At 34.5% G+C, this 17,857-nt stretch overlaps 1 protein-coding gene across 1 annotated transcript in view; it reads left to right on the forward strand.

Annotated features, from left to right (window-relative positions):
* The window catches only part of LOC119584593, an 18,007-nt gene extending 8,114 nt beyond the window's left edge, over nucleotides 1-9,893 (forward strand). Inside the window, exons 2-4 of the mRNA XM_037933285.1 lie at nucleotides 5,731-5,808; nucleotides 5,938-6,108; nucleotides 9,850-9,893. Of these exons, the coding sequence (XP_037789213.1) occupies nucleotides 5,731-5,808; nucleotides 5,938-6,108; nucleotides 9,850-9,893 (293 nt within the window). The remainder of the gene's footprint in view (nucleotides 1-5,730; nucleotides 5,809-5,937; nucleotides 6,109-9,849) is intronic.
* Nucleotides 9,894-17,857: the final 7,964 nt, after the last annotated feature.

Genomic DNA, 17,857 nt, shown 5'->3' on the forward strand with positions numbered 1-17,857 from the left:
ATTTTTACAGGGATATCAATTTTTTATATCATTAATAATAATTATTGTTATTTTAATATTTTCATTGTTTTTAGATATCATATTTGTTATAATTATGTATCACCTTAGCGTAATTACTATTAATTTACTATATATCTTATCATCTCTCTCTCTATCATCATCATCATCATATATCATCATCATCATCATCACATCATCATATCATCATCATATCATCACATCATCATCACCCACCATCATCATTATCTCCCACTCACCATGCATCATCATCATCATTCATATATAAAATCTCAATATCATAAGACAATACAAGACATATTAAAATGCAGCACACATGTAGCAACATTCAAGCATGAATAATATAGGCTAATTGCTATAAACTAATTCGGTAAAAAAGCGACAGTAAAGTAAGATTTTTCAAAATCGTTGCATCAATTGCATCAGCCTCAATGACATTTGGGAAAGGAAATGGAAACCTATCGCACAACGGACAGTGCACTAGTGACGAGTCCCAAGTGATTCCGTTTGTGCAAGGAAAAGCTAGGTAGCGGTTATGACATCTTCATGGGGGGAATACATATAAAGGGGTGTTTGTAAAGAGTAGATTCGGTGTTCCGTTTGGAAGATTCGTGATGATGGTTGGTGGATTACCATATATCATATGGTAATACACCCACACACACACACTTCACAACACACACTACAAAGCCCCACGTACAACAACCAGAACACATGGAAAACACAATATGAATCATCACAAACACACACACACACACCACAACACACACAAACACACACACACACACCACACAACACACACACACACACACACACCACCACACACACACACACACACACACACACACACACACACCACACACTACACTATACACCACACACACTACACAACACACCACACACACACACACAACACAAAAAATCACATACAACACACAAAACATATATATATATATATATATATATATAATATTATATATATATTATATATTATATTATATTAATATAATTTTAATCATATACTAGGACAATGTACTGAACACCCTCAGAAGTCATAACTGAAGGAGGCGAATGGCTCAGAAAGGGAGAGAGGGAGGGAAATACTCGCTTTTTCCCTTTGTGCTTACTCTCACCTATACATTCTCGCCTTTGCGCTTGGCTGAGCCCTCGCCCTGCTCGGGACGGCCTCGCGCGGGTTCAGCCATGTGCATCGCGACCCCCGACCCCCCTTTGCATCTGTTCCTGTTGCTCTTCGCCCTCACCTGTTTCGCATTTTAGTTTTCTCGTGTTCTTTCTTTCTCTTTCACTCTATCTCACTTACTCTTTTTCCCCTCTTCGACTTTCCTCTCTTTTCTCTATCTTCTCTCTTCGACAATATTTTTTTTTTATATTTATACCATGTATAGGGCATTTTCTTTTATATTTATAGTTTGTCTTTAAATATGTTAATGTAATAAGTCAATAACTTTTTTGTCTTTTTCCAAGTATCAGTCTCATCGACAAAAATATATATATACGAATCTATGTGTATGTTAGCACAAACACATATAATACACACATGCACGCGCACAAACACACACACACACACACACACACACACACACACACACACACACACACACACACACACACACACACACACACACACACACACACACACACCAAGATCATTACAATATGAAAACTACAATTCAGTATCATGCTGTGACCACGACGGCTCAAACATGAACCTACCGTAAAAAAAAAAAAAAAAAAAAAAAAAGGATGTGTGCTGTTGTATATTTTAAATATATATATATTTATTATATATTTATAATATATATAATTTATATAAAATATAAAAAATTATATATAAATTCATATATAAAATATAATATATAATTAAATATATATATATATATATTTATATTTTAAAATTTTAATAAATAATATATATTTTATATATATATATAAAAATATTTATAAAAAAATATATAAGGGGAGAGAGAGAGAGAGAAAAGAGAGAGAGGGGAAGAAAAGAGAGAAGAGAGAGAGAGAGAGAGAGAGAAAATTGACAGGGGGAGACAGATATATATAAATATATGTATACATATAATATATATATATATATATATATATTATATAATATATATATATATATATATATTAATTATAATATTATTATTTTTTAACCTTTATCATAAAGTGTTGTGTGTTTTTTAATGTATAAGGGTATGTATAATATATATATATATTTTAAAATTTTATACTTTTCTATATATATATATATATATATATATATTAATTCTTTTTTTCTTTTCGGGTCTCTCTTTTCCCTCCCCTCTCTCTCTCTTTCCCCCCCCCTTTCCCCTCTCTCTCCCTTATTATTTTTCTCTCCTCCCCTTCTCCCCTTTTCTCTCTCTCTCCCCTCTCTCTCTCTCCCCCTCCCCTCCCCTCTTTTTTTATCCCCTTCTTTCTCTCTTGTGTGTGTGTGTGTGTGGGGGTTGTTTTTGGGGTTGTGTGTGGTGTTTTTGGGGTGTGTTTTGTGTGTGGTGTGTTTTGCGTGTGTGTGTGTGTGTGTGGTGTGTGTGTGGGGTGTGGGTTGTGTTGTGTTTGTGTTTTGGGGGGTTGTGTGTGTGTGTGTGTGGTGTGTGTTTTTTTTGTGTGGGGTTTTGGTGTGTGTGTGTGTGGTGGTGTAAATTTTATGTGTGTGTGTATTGATAATATATAATATAATATATTATTTTAATATAATACATATATCAAAATGTGTGTGTGTGTGGGTGTTTTGGGGATAGATAGTTGGATAGATAGGAGAAAATTTTATGAAAAATCCCTAAAATCTTTTTATGTATGTATGTGTGTATTTTATGTGTACACACACACACACACACACACACCCCACACACACAAAACACACACACACAAACCCCACAAACACATATTATAAAATATAATTTTATAGATATATTTTTAAAAATTATATAAATTTTTATATATTTAATATATATTTTATATATGTATATATGCATATATATACATACAGTATAAAATTTTATTTTTTACCCAAAATATATATATATATTTTAATTTTAATAAAATATTATATTAATATATATTATATTGGTTATATATATATATATATAGGGAAATTTTTAAAATTACATACTTTATATATATACAATTTTATAAAAACCCTATATATATATATATATATATATAATAAAATTATATAATATATATAATATATATTTATATATATATATGTAAGGGGGGGGGCCAAACCGAAACCACCAAAAGTAAGCGACACGTGAGTTAAGAGCACCGCTGTCGCCAGATGAAAGCGGGTGGCCCCCCCGCAAGCCCCCCAAATATGATGCACGGGGAGATTGGGACACCCCGTCCCCCAAAAGTGGCGAAAACGAGAGATGGACTTGGGGGGGGTCAGTGAAAAGGGGTTAGCTTGCTGGTTTATTCTTGAAGCAGATATGAGACCCCCCAAAAGACCCCCGTGTCCCCCGGGGGGAAAGGGCGAGGTGGGGGAGTGGACCCTGTGTGGCCTTGGGGTGTCTGCCGTTTCCCCTCCCACTTTCCCCAAAGGACGTTTCCCTTTTACGCGGCGGTTTTCCCCCCGAGGGCGGATGTTTGTTCCTGTGGCGAAAAAAAGAAAGGGCCCGGGGTGCATCTGGTCCCCGCCCAAGAAGGGAAGGGGGAGCTGTTTTTGGGCTTAGGGGTGAAATGGACTCGGGCAAATATAAAAGTAATATATATATTAAAATATATATATTTATATATAAAATTAATATATATATATTATATATATTAAAATTTCATATATAAAATATAATTTTTTTATATATAATATATAATAATATAATATTATATATTTTATAAAAATTTTATAGGGGGATATAATGATTTTGTGTATATGTGTGTGTGTGGTTTATTTTTTTTTTTATTTTGAGATACATACATAATTAAAATGATACAATATAGTTTTTGGGATGTCATAATAATATCTATCTATCTATTAAAATTTTCTATCTATCATTATCTAAACTATCTTTATATATATATATATAAATATATATATAGATATTTTAATATATATATATATTTTTTATATAATATGTATATGTAAGTTTGTGTGTGTGTGAGAGCGTTTAAAACCTATTTCCAGCGATAATAATGAATGAAAAAAAATTTTTATCTTCCCTTATAAATATATATATAATAAATAATTTTATAATATATATATAAAGGATATTTTATATTTGTGTTTTGGGTGTGTGTGGGGTGTTTGGGGGTGGTGTGTGTTTTGTGTGTGGGTTGTGTGTTTTTGGGGTTTTGTGGTGGGTGTGGGTGTGGGGTAATTTTGGGGGGGGTTTTTTTTAAAAAAACATATATATAAGTGTGGGGTGTGTGGTTGGGTTTTGTGTGGTTTGTGTGGGGTGTGTGTGTGTGTGTGGTGGGGTGTGTGTGTTTTGGGGGTGTGTGGGTGTGTGTGTGTGTGTGTGTGGGGCGGGCTGTGTGCGTTTCTTTTAAAACCCATTTTTCCCGCAAAAAATAATGAAAGAAAAAGTTATAAATTATTTTTCCAAAGCAAACATTAGAAAAATCATAAACTGAGATCTGATAGCGATTGCTTGGTCCTGCTTTTCATAATGATAACGCTTTATTTATATCTGTGAATCGTACAGATGCTCAATCTTTTGGTGAAAATAACTTTCATTGAAAAGGCCCATTTTTTATCTAAATTTTAAAGCTTTTAGATGTCTGTCTGTATCTTTCCCAAACATTGTCATTCAGGGGAGCCGAAAAGGGCATTTAAACCATTTGCTTTCTTACTGCTTGCGGGTAAAAAAATGTTCTTTGTCTCTTATTTACGAAAGGAAATAGCACAATAATGGCATCAAAATCTTTAAGATATAATAATTAAAGTAGTATTGATAACACATTAAAAATTCAAAGGAAGACGGTGAAAAAAATAGAATATTGATGAGGGATACTTTTTAATTTAAATTTGCTATATTGTGCTTAAAAACCCCTTTTTTCAAACTTTTACACAATACTACTTTGCTGCAAGATTGCTATTTTTGCTCTATTAATGCTTTTAAAATAATGTAGAAAACAGCAGGAGTAATTTTTCCCTTTTTTATATTAATTTTTTTTTTCCCTTATCTTTTATCGTTATTATCAATACTATTATATTTTTACTCGATTCTGATAGCTGGGTGCTCATTGGCCAAAGTAATGCTGCAAGTAAAAGAATACTAAACGTTTAAAATTTATCAAAGAAAATAAAAAGCGGTTTTATAAACGTACAGAGCGAGGGTTTTTGACTTTAAAAGGGAAAACCCTTACGTTTTTATTCAGGTCTAAAAGGCGGGTCCCAAAACATATAAAACTTGTACTGTTAGAATTTTGAACAATGACAGTTTTCTTTACTTTGAACATGTTAAATACCTTCATAAATGTTTTGTGTCCGGCTTCATTTTACATACTTCGAATAAAGGAAAATAAATATTGCGATGTCCTTATAGCTCACATCTAGCGCAAGTTAGTTTTCCTCTTTCGTTTCTTGTTGTTGTTTTTGTTGTTGTTGTTTTGTCGATGCTCAGGATACTCGGATTTTGAGATACAAAAACAAAAATAAAAAGGTAAAAACAAGAACTATGAAAATATATTTGAAAGTTATCCTTGCAATGTGAAATGCTGTTCATCACGAACAAGTGTCTTCCTACACAGCCTGTGTGTTCGCGGAGTATTCTTCACACCAGAGTCAATATGTCCTTCCCAAGGAGCCTTCTGGTGAGATGCCACTAACTCATGTCTCTCATTTTAGAATTAGAAACGGGTATTTTCTATTAAAATCCAAAAAGCTGCAACAAGAAGGTATTCGAGTTTCTGTATAGTTTCACTCAGGACTCCTTATTGCAGATTGCAGTTCTCCCTACATCCTGATCGGTGGCCGCTGTCTGCTGATCGACTCCGTGACGAAAGGAACTAGGGATGACATGCAGGCATTATGTCAACTGTTCAACGGAGACCTAGTAAAGATCGATAACATGGAGATCATGTTTTTGCAATGGTGGAGTATATCAAACAACCGTGGGTTTTTATCATTTTTTTTCCCGTTTAGAACTTGGGAAACCAAAAGAAAGGGTTGCCCAAAAGTACGATGGAAGGTTAGAATTACAAATGCGCATATTTGTAAGTGTTTAGACAGATCATTGGGTACATAGATGGTAAACTGAAGGAAAGATAGATCTTTGGCCGAGGTAGATAGACGAGGGAAATACTGCTAAGTAAAGATTAAAACAATAAAGACAACTCAAAGGCAATTCCAAGATAGAGGGGATGAATATGTGAGAAAGTCAAGCACGAAATGCGTAAGCCATAGAGCTAGAGCACTTGAGCATATCAGCTCTATACACACATACACACACACCCACACACGCACACACACCCAAAACACAACCCAAACACCCACACTAACCCCACTAAAAAGGGAAAATATATATATAAAAATTTTTATAATATATATATTTATTTTAAAATATATATATATATATATATATAATATAGATTATATATATAAAACACACAATTTGATACTACTTCATACATACAAAAATTATATACAAAAGATTAATACATACCCAAAAACAACCCCACCCCACAAACACACACACACACACACACACAAACACACACACACACACACAAAAATATATTATATATATTATAATATTAAAATAAAATATATATTTTATATATATATAATTATATAGATAATTAATTTCAAGGATATGATAACATATAAAAATATGTATTATACATTAAGCAAAATAAATTTTATATATAAAAATATATAATTTTATATATATATATATATATATATATATATATATATAATTATATATAATTTATATATTATATATATGGATATAATATAATATGTATTATATATAACATATATTAATATAATATAAAATATATTTAGAAATATATATTATATATATATATAATATAGGGAATTTTTTAAAACATATAGATAATATTAACATATTTTAAAATATAAATATATATTTTAAAATATAAATATTATATATATATTATATAAGATATATATAAAATTTATGTATATTTATTTTAATAATATATATATTATATATATATATATTTTATATATTTTTTTATACAATTTTGTTTTTGCAATATAGTTTTTATAATTTCATTAAAGCATATATATATATATATATATTTTAAAATATTATATATATATATATATTATATATATATATTTTAACATATAATATATATAATTATATATATATAAAATATATATATATATATGTGTGTTTGTGGGGTGTGTGTGTGTGTGTGTTTTGGGGGTTGGTGTGTGTGTTTGCGTGTTTTGTGTGGGGTATGAAATTTTAAAAAAAAGTTAATGGAAAGGGGGGTCTCGTCTGCGGTATTAAAATAAACAAAATTTTTTTTCCAAAAATTTAAAAAAATGCCCAAAATTTTTGCAAAACCGTGCCCCCTGGGGAAAAACTTTCGTTGTTCAATTTAGGAAAAAAAAATCCTTTTACTTTGAACAATTAAATGTGTCGTCTCATTCTTCTTGTGATTATTATTGTTTTTCTTTATTTCCTGTTCTATAATTGTTCAGCATAAACATGTCACCCATATTTCTTCTTTTATGCAAAGTAGTTACTCTATCTTCATAGTTCTATTGATCTTAGTCTTAATAATTTGTCAAAATTCCTTTTTAACGTTGGTTCCATACTCTTCAGTAGAGATTACATGGCCCTAATGATCCTATCCATTACCTTTATCGGCATTAACGAATGCTCTCTTCATGTGTACAATCGCTTGCAGCATTTATGGACTTCTTTATTAACATGAACCTTCGGGCTCAATTTTTTTGTTGTGATTATTCCCAAAGGGGCTTTGGGGGGTCTGGCATGAAAAATCGTCCTTTTGCCCTTTTTTCCGACCCCCTGCAAAGCCCTTCAGCATTTTGCTGGGGTAGTAAACTGAATCTGAAACTTGAAAAAAGAATAATAAACTAACGGCGCCAAGACCCCATCCTTAACACTTTCCCCCTAGTTTTCCTTTGTCTCCATGCAATGTCCCTTTCTCTACTTACTGTGTTCATTTGCATTGTAGGGTCTTCCGTTCCTTCATACACTCCCTCAAGGGGGTTCTAGTCTCTATAACAGTTTACTGTATGCCACTTTATCAAACGCCGTTTTAAAGTCTGAATATGCAATATCTACCCAGTTGTGTCTAACTTCAATAATTTTAGAAACCCACAAATACTGTGTGTGTGTTTGTGGTGTGGGGTTGGGCGGCGTTTTGTTGTGTGGGGTGTGTGGTGGTGTGTGTGTGGTGTGTGTTTGTGTGTGTGTATACAATTTAAAATGATATCCCACAAATATACAAAAATATACAAAAAACCCAAAAATCCGTGTGGTGTTTTTTGGGTTTGGGGTGTGTGTGTGTGTGTGTTTGTGTGTGTGTTTTGGGGGTTTTTTTTTTGGTGTGGGGGTTGTGGGTGTGTGTGTGTGTGGGGTTTGTGGTGTTTTGGTTTTTTTTGTTTTTTTTGGGGTGTGTGGTGTGTGGGGTGTGTTGTGGTGTGTGTGTGTGTGTGTGTGTGTGTGTGATTTACCAGAACATACATGTATGTTTGTATAGCATATGCGTTTATTTTTCTTCTATATTTTTTTTTTATGATTGGGCGATATAGATAAATTCCCCGCTTGCTTTCCCGTGGGGCAAAACTCCTCCCCCCATATTTTGGGGTTTTTGTTGACTATCATGGTCGGGTCGGGTCGGTGCCTCACCTTCTGTGGGAGGTGACTATGTATCAGTGTTAGCTTTTCGTCCAGAATTGTTTTCCAGTTTATACTATCAAAGAAAGTTTTTTTATGCCCTCTCTTTTTGGCTTGTTTTTTTTTTCTTATAGTGATTTACCCGGCAGCAAACAGTATTCTAATTTATTTTTACTAAAAAGTCACTTTTTTTTTCCTTAAAAAAAAAAAAAAAAAAAAAAAAAGGACAGTAATCCATATTTTTACTCCGTTATTCCGCTTTCTTAATATTAGGTACAACTTAGACGGCCTGTCCAGCCTTTTTACTCGATTTAATATTCTGCATTCCGCGAATCTGACTGTCATGGCAAACTTTCTCTTTACATTTTACTAGTAAAATCCCCTTTTTTGGGAAGAACTCTTTAGCGCGGGACCCCCCAAAAAATTAATACTTGTTGCGGGATCGATATCTTTTTGCGAATCAGTTTTGGAAATTTTTTCCGGGGCCACAATCCCTTGAAAACCCAATTTGGTTGTCAATATTTTTTCAAACCTTTTTTTGCCTAAAAATCTATTCGGGGGGCCCTTTTAAAACGACCCCTAATCTTGTTAATTTTTTTTCTTTTATGTTGCGTTTTTTTTTTTTTTTTTTTTTTTTGGTTGTGGGGTTTTGTGTGTGTGGTGTTTTGTGTGTGTGTGTGTGTGTGTGTGTCCCGTGTGTGTGTGTGTGTGTGTGGGTGTTTTGGTGTGTGGGGTTGGGGTTTTTGTGTGTTGTGGTGTGTGTGTTGTGTGTGTGTGTTGTGTGTGGGGGTTGTGTGTGTCATGGGGAAGATCCCACAATAGCCCCTTTCCCGAATAAAAATAAAAAAACATTTTTTTCCGGGGAAAGGGAAAACCCGTTTAAATTGTGGATCTGTCGCACAGTTACATTCTATCAAAGCATCAATGCAGGGGGGGGCCCCTTTTTAAAAAATAGGGGCCCACCCCGTTAAATTGTAAAAAATTTTTTAAATTTATCTTTTTAATACAGGGAAATTTGACCCCTTGACAACTGCAACAACCCGTTTATATTAAAATGAACACAGGGAAAAATAAAATACCATGTAGCCCAAAGGGGCAGAAAAAACTTTGGACACTTCCGGTGTGTGTGTGTGTGTGTGTGGGGTGTGTGTGTGTGTGTGTGTGTTTTGGGGGTGTGTGTGTGTGTGGTGTGTGTTGTGTGGGTGTGTGGTATGGGGTGGGCTTTGCGTGCGGTGTGTGTGGTGTGTGGGGTGTGTTTTTGGTGTGTGTGTGTGTTGGTGTGGGGTTGTGTGTGTGGTGTGTGTGTGGCGTGGTGCGGCGTGGGGTGCGTGGGGTTTTTTCAAAAATGGCTGTATAGAAAGGGGCCCTGCAACTAGTTCGGGGCCCCAAACCCAATGCCCGGCAAGTCACAGTCCCAAAACCCAGGGGGCAAAAAATTCAAAAGGAGAACTTTTATGCACAGTAAAAAGATTTTTGTGTTTTCAACATACTTTAAAAAGCAATGTTTTTCGAATATTTTCCTTTTAAACAAAAAAAAATAAAGGGGAAAATTTTGCGTCGAGAATAACACGTTTCCTCTGAAAAAATTAGAAAAATTTTGTTAAACTGGATACCTTTACATGCCCTGTGTTTTTAAAATAAAAAAATGATAAAATTTCCTTTCCCGTAAATCAAGAAAAAAAGCTTGTAAATTTTACCTGCCAGTTAGATTCATGGCAAACATAGATCTAGTTATCAATGATTTTTCCCTCAATCAGAAAAGTTAATTGTTCCCATATTGAGTTTTGTAATACTTGTGTAAAAACCCGTGTTTTTAGTTTTTTTTTCTTTTAATTTTGTTTTGTGTTTGTATAAAGGGGCAGGGGGACCGGGGGTATGGGCGGACAAGGGGGGGGTTTTTTATTAATGTTTTTACCCTTTTATATATATATATTTATTATATATATATATATAAAATTAAAATATATATATATATATATATAATTTTTATATATAAATCTGTGTGTTTTGTCGGGGTGTGTCTGTATGTAAATATGTAATTTTGGTATGTATGGGGATACATATGAATGTATTTTATACCTATATATTTGTACAAATATTTTTATCTATAAAAATTTTTATATATATATATATATATTATATTTTATATATTTTAATATATATATTTTATATATATATATAAATAAGTAAAAAAACCCCCCTGCGCGGGGCGTCTAAAGGGTTTTTCCCCCACAGCATCCCCCACAGCGGGTTTTTGGGTGGGCGCCCCGCGACGAGGGCCCCGGGAAAGGGTCGGGGACGGGAATTTGACGGGACGCTCCCTGACCATGGGGGATGCCCCTGTGGGGGCCGGTGGCCCCCAGCCCAGCCAGACGGTGGGCGACAAGCAGAAAATGGCGCCATCATGTCGGCCCCAATTCCCGCCTTTTTCCTAAGCGGGGGGTCCCCTCTTTCTTCCCAAAATTATGGCTTTGTCCGGGGCAGTAGGCCCCTCAGGCGCTCTTTTGGGCTCAAAAAAAAAAAAAAAAAAAAAAAAAGGGATGTGGAGTGTCTCTAAAAATTTTATTTTCCCCCCAACGCTTTTGTCATTTTAAAAAACCCCGGTAAGAAAATTACAAAATCTCCCATCTGCCTGATGCATTTTTGTCTCCTTAATTTTTAAAACAATGAAAACAGCTGCAATAATGACTAAGACAACGAACCCCAAGACGAGGGCGATACCCCAAAACGATGACGATACGATGACGATGGCGAAAGGCGATGACGATGGCGATGGCGATGGCGAATTTGGGGGGGGGCCCCCGGGGGGGGGGGTTTGGGGATGACCCCCCCAGACAGGGGATGAAGATGATGATGTTATGATGATGATTTATGATGATTAGGGTGATAGGGTGCTGATTATGATGGGCCTGATGATCATGATTTAGATGATAGGGTGAAAGATGATGATGGGTGAGATGATGATGAGGGTGGGGTGATTGAGATGAGAGGAAGGGAGTAGGAGGAGGAGGGGGAGGAGGAGGAGGGGAAGGGGGAGACCCTCATCACATAATGGTTGCATGGGGATTGTTTTAAATGGTTTTTTGGGGATGAAAGGCGGAGCAGGCCCAGCATGGGAAAGGGAAAAGACAAAAAACAATAAAAAATGATAAAGTACATATATCATTCCCCAACTAAAACCCATTTGACTGACAAAATAAAAAAGGGTATTAACGACAGAAAATTATTTTGAGAGAGAGAGAGAGAGAGAGAGAGAAAGAGAGAGAGAGGAGTGGCAGCACTGACTGCAAAGGGCAAAGTGTGATTTTTTTTACATACTTTCAACCAATAAATATTATTTGGGGTTTACCACTAGTTTTTTCCCTTCTGCGTTCTTTTTTAAAGGGTTTTGGGGCCTGCTAACAGCGGGGGGCCAAAAACAGTAATAAAAAATTTTAATCATTTTAAATTTAAATCATTCAGGGTCGGGTCCTCGGATTGCCATAAACCAGTGCTCTTGGCAGCGACGGGATATAGTATAATCAATATTGTGGATTAACAAGGATTATGAGATGCATATCCATCATTAGGCGGTGAAGTAAAAGTAAACATTTTATCAGCTCCAGTTGAATTTTCTGGCTTTTTCCCTTCAAATAAAAAAAATTTAACCCATCTCTTTTTGAAAAAACCATTCACCCCAAAAGGAAACAACCCTTACCCCTCTGCCCATGTACATGTAACGCTTCTCTATTAAGGCAAAAGTTCGTAGTATCTTGCAAGAGAGAATTTTCTAAAATAAAACCAAGTGTAAAACGAAACCAAAGCTCTACAGCGTGAAATAAATCTTCATCACCCCAAACTTTTGAAAATTTATTGCTAGCAATGAGCTGTGAGACTAGAAAATTTCCAATTGTGGGGCCCAAAAATCGCCCTAAACTCTCTCGGGGAATGAGACACACATTATTTTTTTTTACAATAGCAGATAGTCACAAATACATTAAAGAAATTAAAATTTTTTTTTCCCGGGAACTGCAAAAAACCTTTTTGTTTTTGTTTCTTTTTCCCCTTAAAAACTAAACGGGGTGTTTGCTTTCCCCAAATCAAATTGTTGACATGTAAAGAACGAAAAATTTTCCCCCAAAAGAACCTTTTGCTGGTGGCAAAACCCAAGGGGTTAAACGGAAAAATTTTTTTTTGGGTGGCCAGGGTTTTGAGGGGGCGTACAAAAAATTTACAGGACTGGAAGATCCCGACACGTCATACGGGGCCAAACAAACTTTAATGCAAAATTGTTTCCCAGATCAAAAGCTACCCCGGCTTTCTCTCTAATCATATCTGGATCTAGTAGAAAACTGCATTTCAGTGTCCTTGCCACCAAATGCAATGGGGAACATATGTAAAACTTTTCTGCCCTTTTACGAGGGGGCAAGTTAAATTTAAACAAATCCCTTTTGCCCTTTTTATGTGTTATTTAAAAAGTTTTTTGTTGTTGTTGTTGTTGTTGTTGTTATTTTGTTTTTTTGCATAATTAATAAGGCACTGCTGTTCAATAGAAGTTTTCAGAAAATAAAAAAAGAAAAATTTAAAAACCGTGGGGTACCAAAAGGAAAACGTAAATAAAATTAAACAAATTTTTCAAAAAACCCCGTATAATGTATTAGATTATAATTACTGCAAACTGTATTAAAAAATATTATTATATTGAAAGAATTTCCCATTTTAAAAAAATTTACTCGTTTTTTTATTTATCATCGTATGTCCCAAACTGCTTATTTATTTTCCCTAATATCCATCTCTCTCTCTCTCCTTCCCCCTCTCTCTCTCTCCTCCCCTCTCTCTTTTCTCTCTCCCCTCCCCTTTTCTCCTTTCTCTCTCCTCTTCTCTCTCTCTTTACCTATTTTTCTTTCTATCTATCTTTATCTTTTTATCTATTTTTTTAAACTATCTTCATCTATCTCTCCCAAACCCTTTTTTTTTCTCTCTCTACTATCTATTGTCTGTTGTTTTACAATCTATCTATCTATCTATCAACCCGCTCTCTCTCTCTCTCTCTTTTCCTCCTCCCCTTTTCCCCTTCCTCTTCACTTCTCTCTCTCTCTCTCTTTTCTCTCTCTCTTTTCTCTCTCTCTCCCCCATCTTCTCTTTTTCTCTCCCTCTCTTTTTTTTCTCTCCCCTTCTCTCTCTCTCTCTCTCTCTCTCTCTTTCTTCTTTTTTTATTTTCTATCATCTTTCTTCTACCCTTTCATTTTATCTATCTACAAATTATTATCTATCAAATCTATCAAATCTACTACTTTCTATCTCTTTTTCTTTTTTATCCCTCTATCTCTTTTTTCTCTCTCTATCTATTATCCCTTTTATTTCTTTTTTTCTCTCTCTCAAATCGATCTATCTGTCTTTTCGGTCTTTTCTGTCTATCTATCTCTCTAAAACCTCTCTCCTCTCTCTCTCGCCCCTCTCTCTCTCTCTCTATTATTATCTATTTATCTATTATCATTCTATCTATTATCTATCAATCTATCTATCATCTATCTATCTATCTATCATCTACCCTATCTACATCTATCTATCTATCTCTCTATCTATCTATCTATCTATCTGTATGTAAGTCACTCTATTTTTTCCTGTTCCATCTTTTCCCCTTTTGGGAAAATTGGGGTTAGAGTTTAGAAAACTGGGCGGGGCTTTTTGCTTTAGGGGGTTCCCCTTCCATAAGAATACCATATTATAGGGTATCCAGCAAGTTATTTTGCGGTTTTTTGGGGAAGTTTGGTTTGTGTGGTGTGGTGTTTGTGTGTGGTGTGTTGGGGGGGGGGGGGGGGGGGTGTGTTTTGTGTGGGGGTGTGGGTGTGTGTGTGGTGTATTCTTGTGCGTGCGGTTATCTTGTCTTTTACAGCCGTTTTCCCTATTATTATTATTATCATTATTTTTAATTTTATTAATATTATTATCATTTTTATTTTTTTTGTTTCTTTTACAATTATTATTATTATTTTTTGGGTAGAAAAAGACTTATGTATAGGTTTTAATTCCTAACATCTAGAGGTTGGATCCCAGCAGTAAAAGAAAAAAAAAAAAAAATTTACCAAGAACCCCTGTAAAGAATTTATATAAACTTAACTTGTTTTTCACTGGGGCTCGGGGGCAAAACTCAATTTCCTAGGGGTATTTTTGGGCCCCGTAAATAAGATAACCCTTGGCTTTGGCGCTCATAAAGGCCCGAGGTTTTGCCCCTGCCCCCCTTTCCGGGAGGAGACGCCGCCCCCGGGGAATCGCTCTTATGCAGGCCTCGGGGCCGGTCCGCCGTCGTTTTGGGGGGACTTTTTTTTTATCCATTTACCGTGTGGGGTGGGGTGGGGTTGGTTGGTATATATATAATATATTATAAAATATCTATATTTATATAATATATATAATTATATATAATATTATACATAAATATTATAAAATTTTCATATATATAATATTATATATATATATAATTTTTGGGTGTGTGTGTTGTGTTGTTTGGTGTGGGGGTGACTGTGGTGTTGTGTTTTTTGTATGTGTGTGTGGGGTGTGGGGTGTGTTTGGGGTTTTTGTGTGTGTGTTTGGGGTGTGTTTTGTGTTGTGTTTAATTTTTATTACATAATCATACGTACATTCCCACCCCACTTTTAAACATAAAAATTACATAAATATAATAATATATAAAATATATTATTATATAATATATAATATATATAATAATCTAATTTTAAAAAATTGTGTGTGGGGTTGTGTGGTGTGTGTGTGGGGTTTTGTGTGTGTGGGGGGGTGTGTGTTTTGTTTTGTGTGTGAATACATACTGCACACAAACACACACACATATTAAAAAGATAGACAGTAGAAAAGATAGACAGATTGGGGTTGGGAGATAGACAGATAATAAATAAATGAAAATAATGGGCGAGCCCCCTAGAGAGTTCGATAAAAAGAATTAATGAACAAAAACCATGATTTTTACTTTATCCCAGAGAATAAAAATGCTTTGGATGTTCTTTAAAACGTAAATAAAGGTCCCCAGCTTAACAAAAAAAAGCGCAAATTTAAATTCATAAATCAGCAAATTCACATGAAAAAAAAATGCTTTAATGTTAATTGGGAAAAAGTAAAAATTTTGACTTGATGTGGTAATGGGACTTGGATGACCCTTTCCCCTCGTTAGGTTTGAAAAAAAAACCCTTCCCCCGACTCTTCGACCTTACCCTCCCCTGAGGAAACCCGATTCACCTGTTCGTTTTTGTCTCTTACTAATATCCCTTCTTTTCTAAATTGTCTCCCTGATCCATTTTTGGGGTTTTTTGTTTTGTTTTCGAAGAGGAACTCGGAAGAGGGTTTGAAACGTTTTTGATTTATTTCCCTTTTTTACTGTGATGTTTTTTCCCCTTCCTATAAAATATATATAATTTTATATATATATATATATATATATATATTATATATATAAAATTTTATATATATATATATACATTTATGTACATTTAACATTATATGTTTTCTATATATATATATTATAAAATTTTTATTTATAATATATATATAAATTTTTACATAATTTTAAAATAATATTTTATTAAAATATTTTATATATTTTAATATATATCTTTTATACATACACACAACCCCCCCGGGGGTGTGTTTTGTGTTTTTTTCTGTGTGGGGTTTTTGGTCCCGCGTGTGTAGTATGTATTATGTATGTATGTATGTATGTATGTATTTTTGTAGGTTTTGTATGTGATTATCATCTATCTACATCTATCCCCTTAAAAACCCCCTTTAAAACTATTAATGTTTTATTAGGGATATGTAAATATATATATATATATATATATATATATAATATAAAAATATATTTTTATCTATATATATATGTATATATATATATACGCATTTTTTGAAAGCCCGAGAAGTTATTTTGCAGGGTGAATGAAAAAAATGTGTTTAGTGCGTGTTGCTACGTGGGGGGTTTCCCTGGGTTACAAAGATTTTTTAAATTCCTTTTTTAAAACATTATCATAAACACCATTGTTTTTGGGAAAAATGTAAGCTAGATTAGAAATAAAAGAAAATAACTAGAAAGAATGAACAGACAAACTATTTAAAAAAAACAAGTTGGATAGAATGTTCATACCGAAAATTCGGGACAGAATTTTGGGTTGGGAAAAACCTTGGGGGAGCGGTCATGAGCGAAAAAGACACCCTTTTGTTTTTAGTGTCCGGGGGAGGGACTATGAAATTTGGGTCGTCTTAAAGGGGGGTTTTTGTGTTGGTTTTTTTTTCCCAAAAATGACGTGGGGGTTGCCTGTCTTGCTAGGGTGAGGGATCTTTCCCGGGGGCAGTGGGGCGAAAAGGGATGGATATTCGAAAGTGAGGAAAATAAGGAAAAATATCCATTCGGAACAATGACATTTTGTAAAGACGCGTAAAAGTTATTTAAGGGGGAATGCCAGGGCCCCATGGGGGGGGTGTTTTCATATCCCCGGGCGCAGCGAAAAGTGGGAAAAAAACTTGGGGTATATAAATACCCCATGGGTGAACCCCAACAACAAACACACACACCCCGCACACAAACACACACACACACACCCCCACACCCATACACACACACCAGACACACCTTCAACACCCACACACACACAAACCCACACCCACACCTCATACACTACACACACAGCACAACACCCCACCAAACACAAACACACACCACACACCCCACAAAAAACACACCACACACACACACACACAACAACACACACACACACACACACACTATCATATATAGATAGATAGAAAATAAACAGATAGATACAAATCGATATGTTTGGGTGTTCATAAAAGTGATGTATGTTACCTTTGTGATCCACTTTGATGTTTATGTTACTTTAGCACCCATTGCCAGCAACGGCGAAAAGGGAGTCTCGATACATATCTTTCATAAACAAGAAAATCCAAAATTTTTTCAACCCGAATCTTTTATATTTTGGGCCCAAAAAATCACTTCATATAAATGTTTTTTT

Source organism: Penaeus monodon, chromosome 18 (assembly GCF_015228065.2).
Source record: "Penaeus monodon isolate SGIC_2016 chromosome 18, NSTDA_Pmon_1, whole genome shotgun sequence".
NCBI lineage: Eukaryota > Metazoa > Arthropoda > Malacostraca > Decapoda > Penaeidae > Penaeus > Penaeus monodon.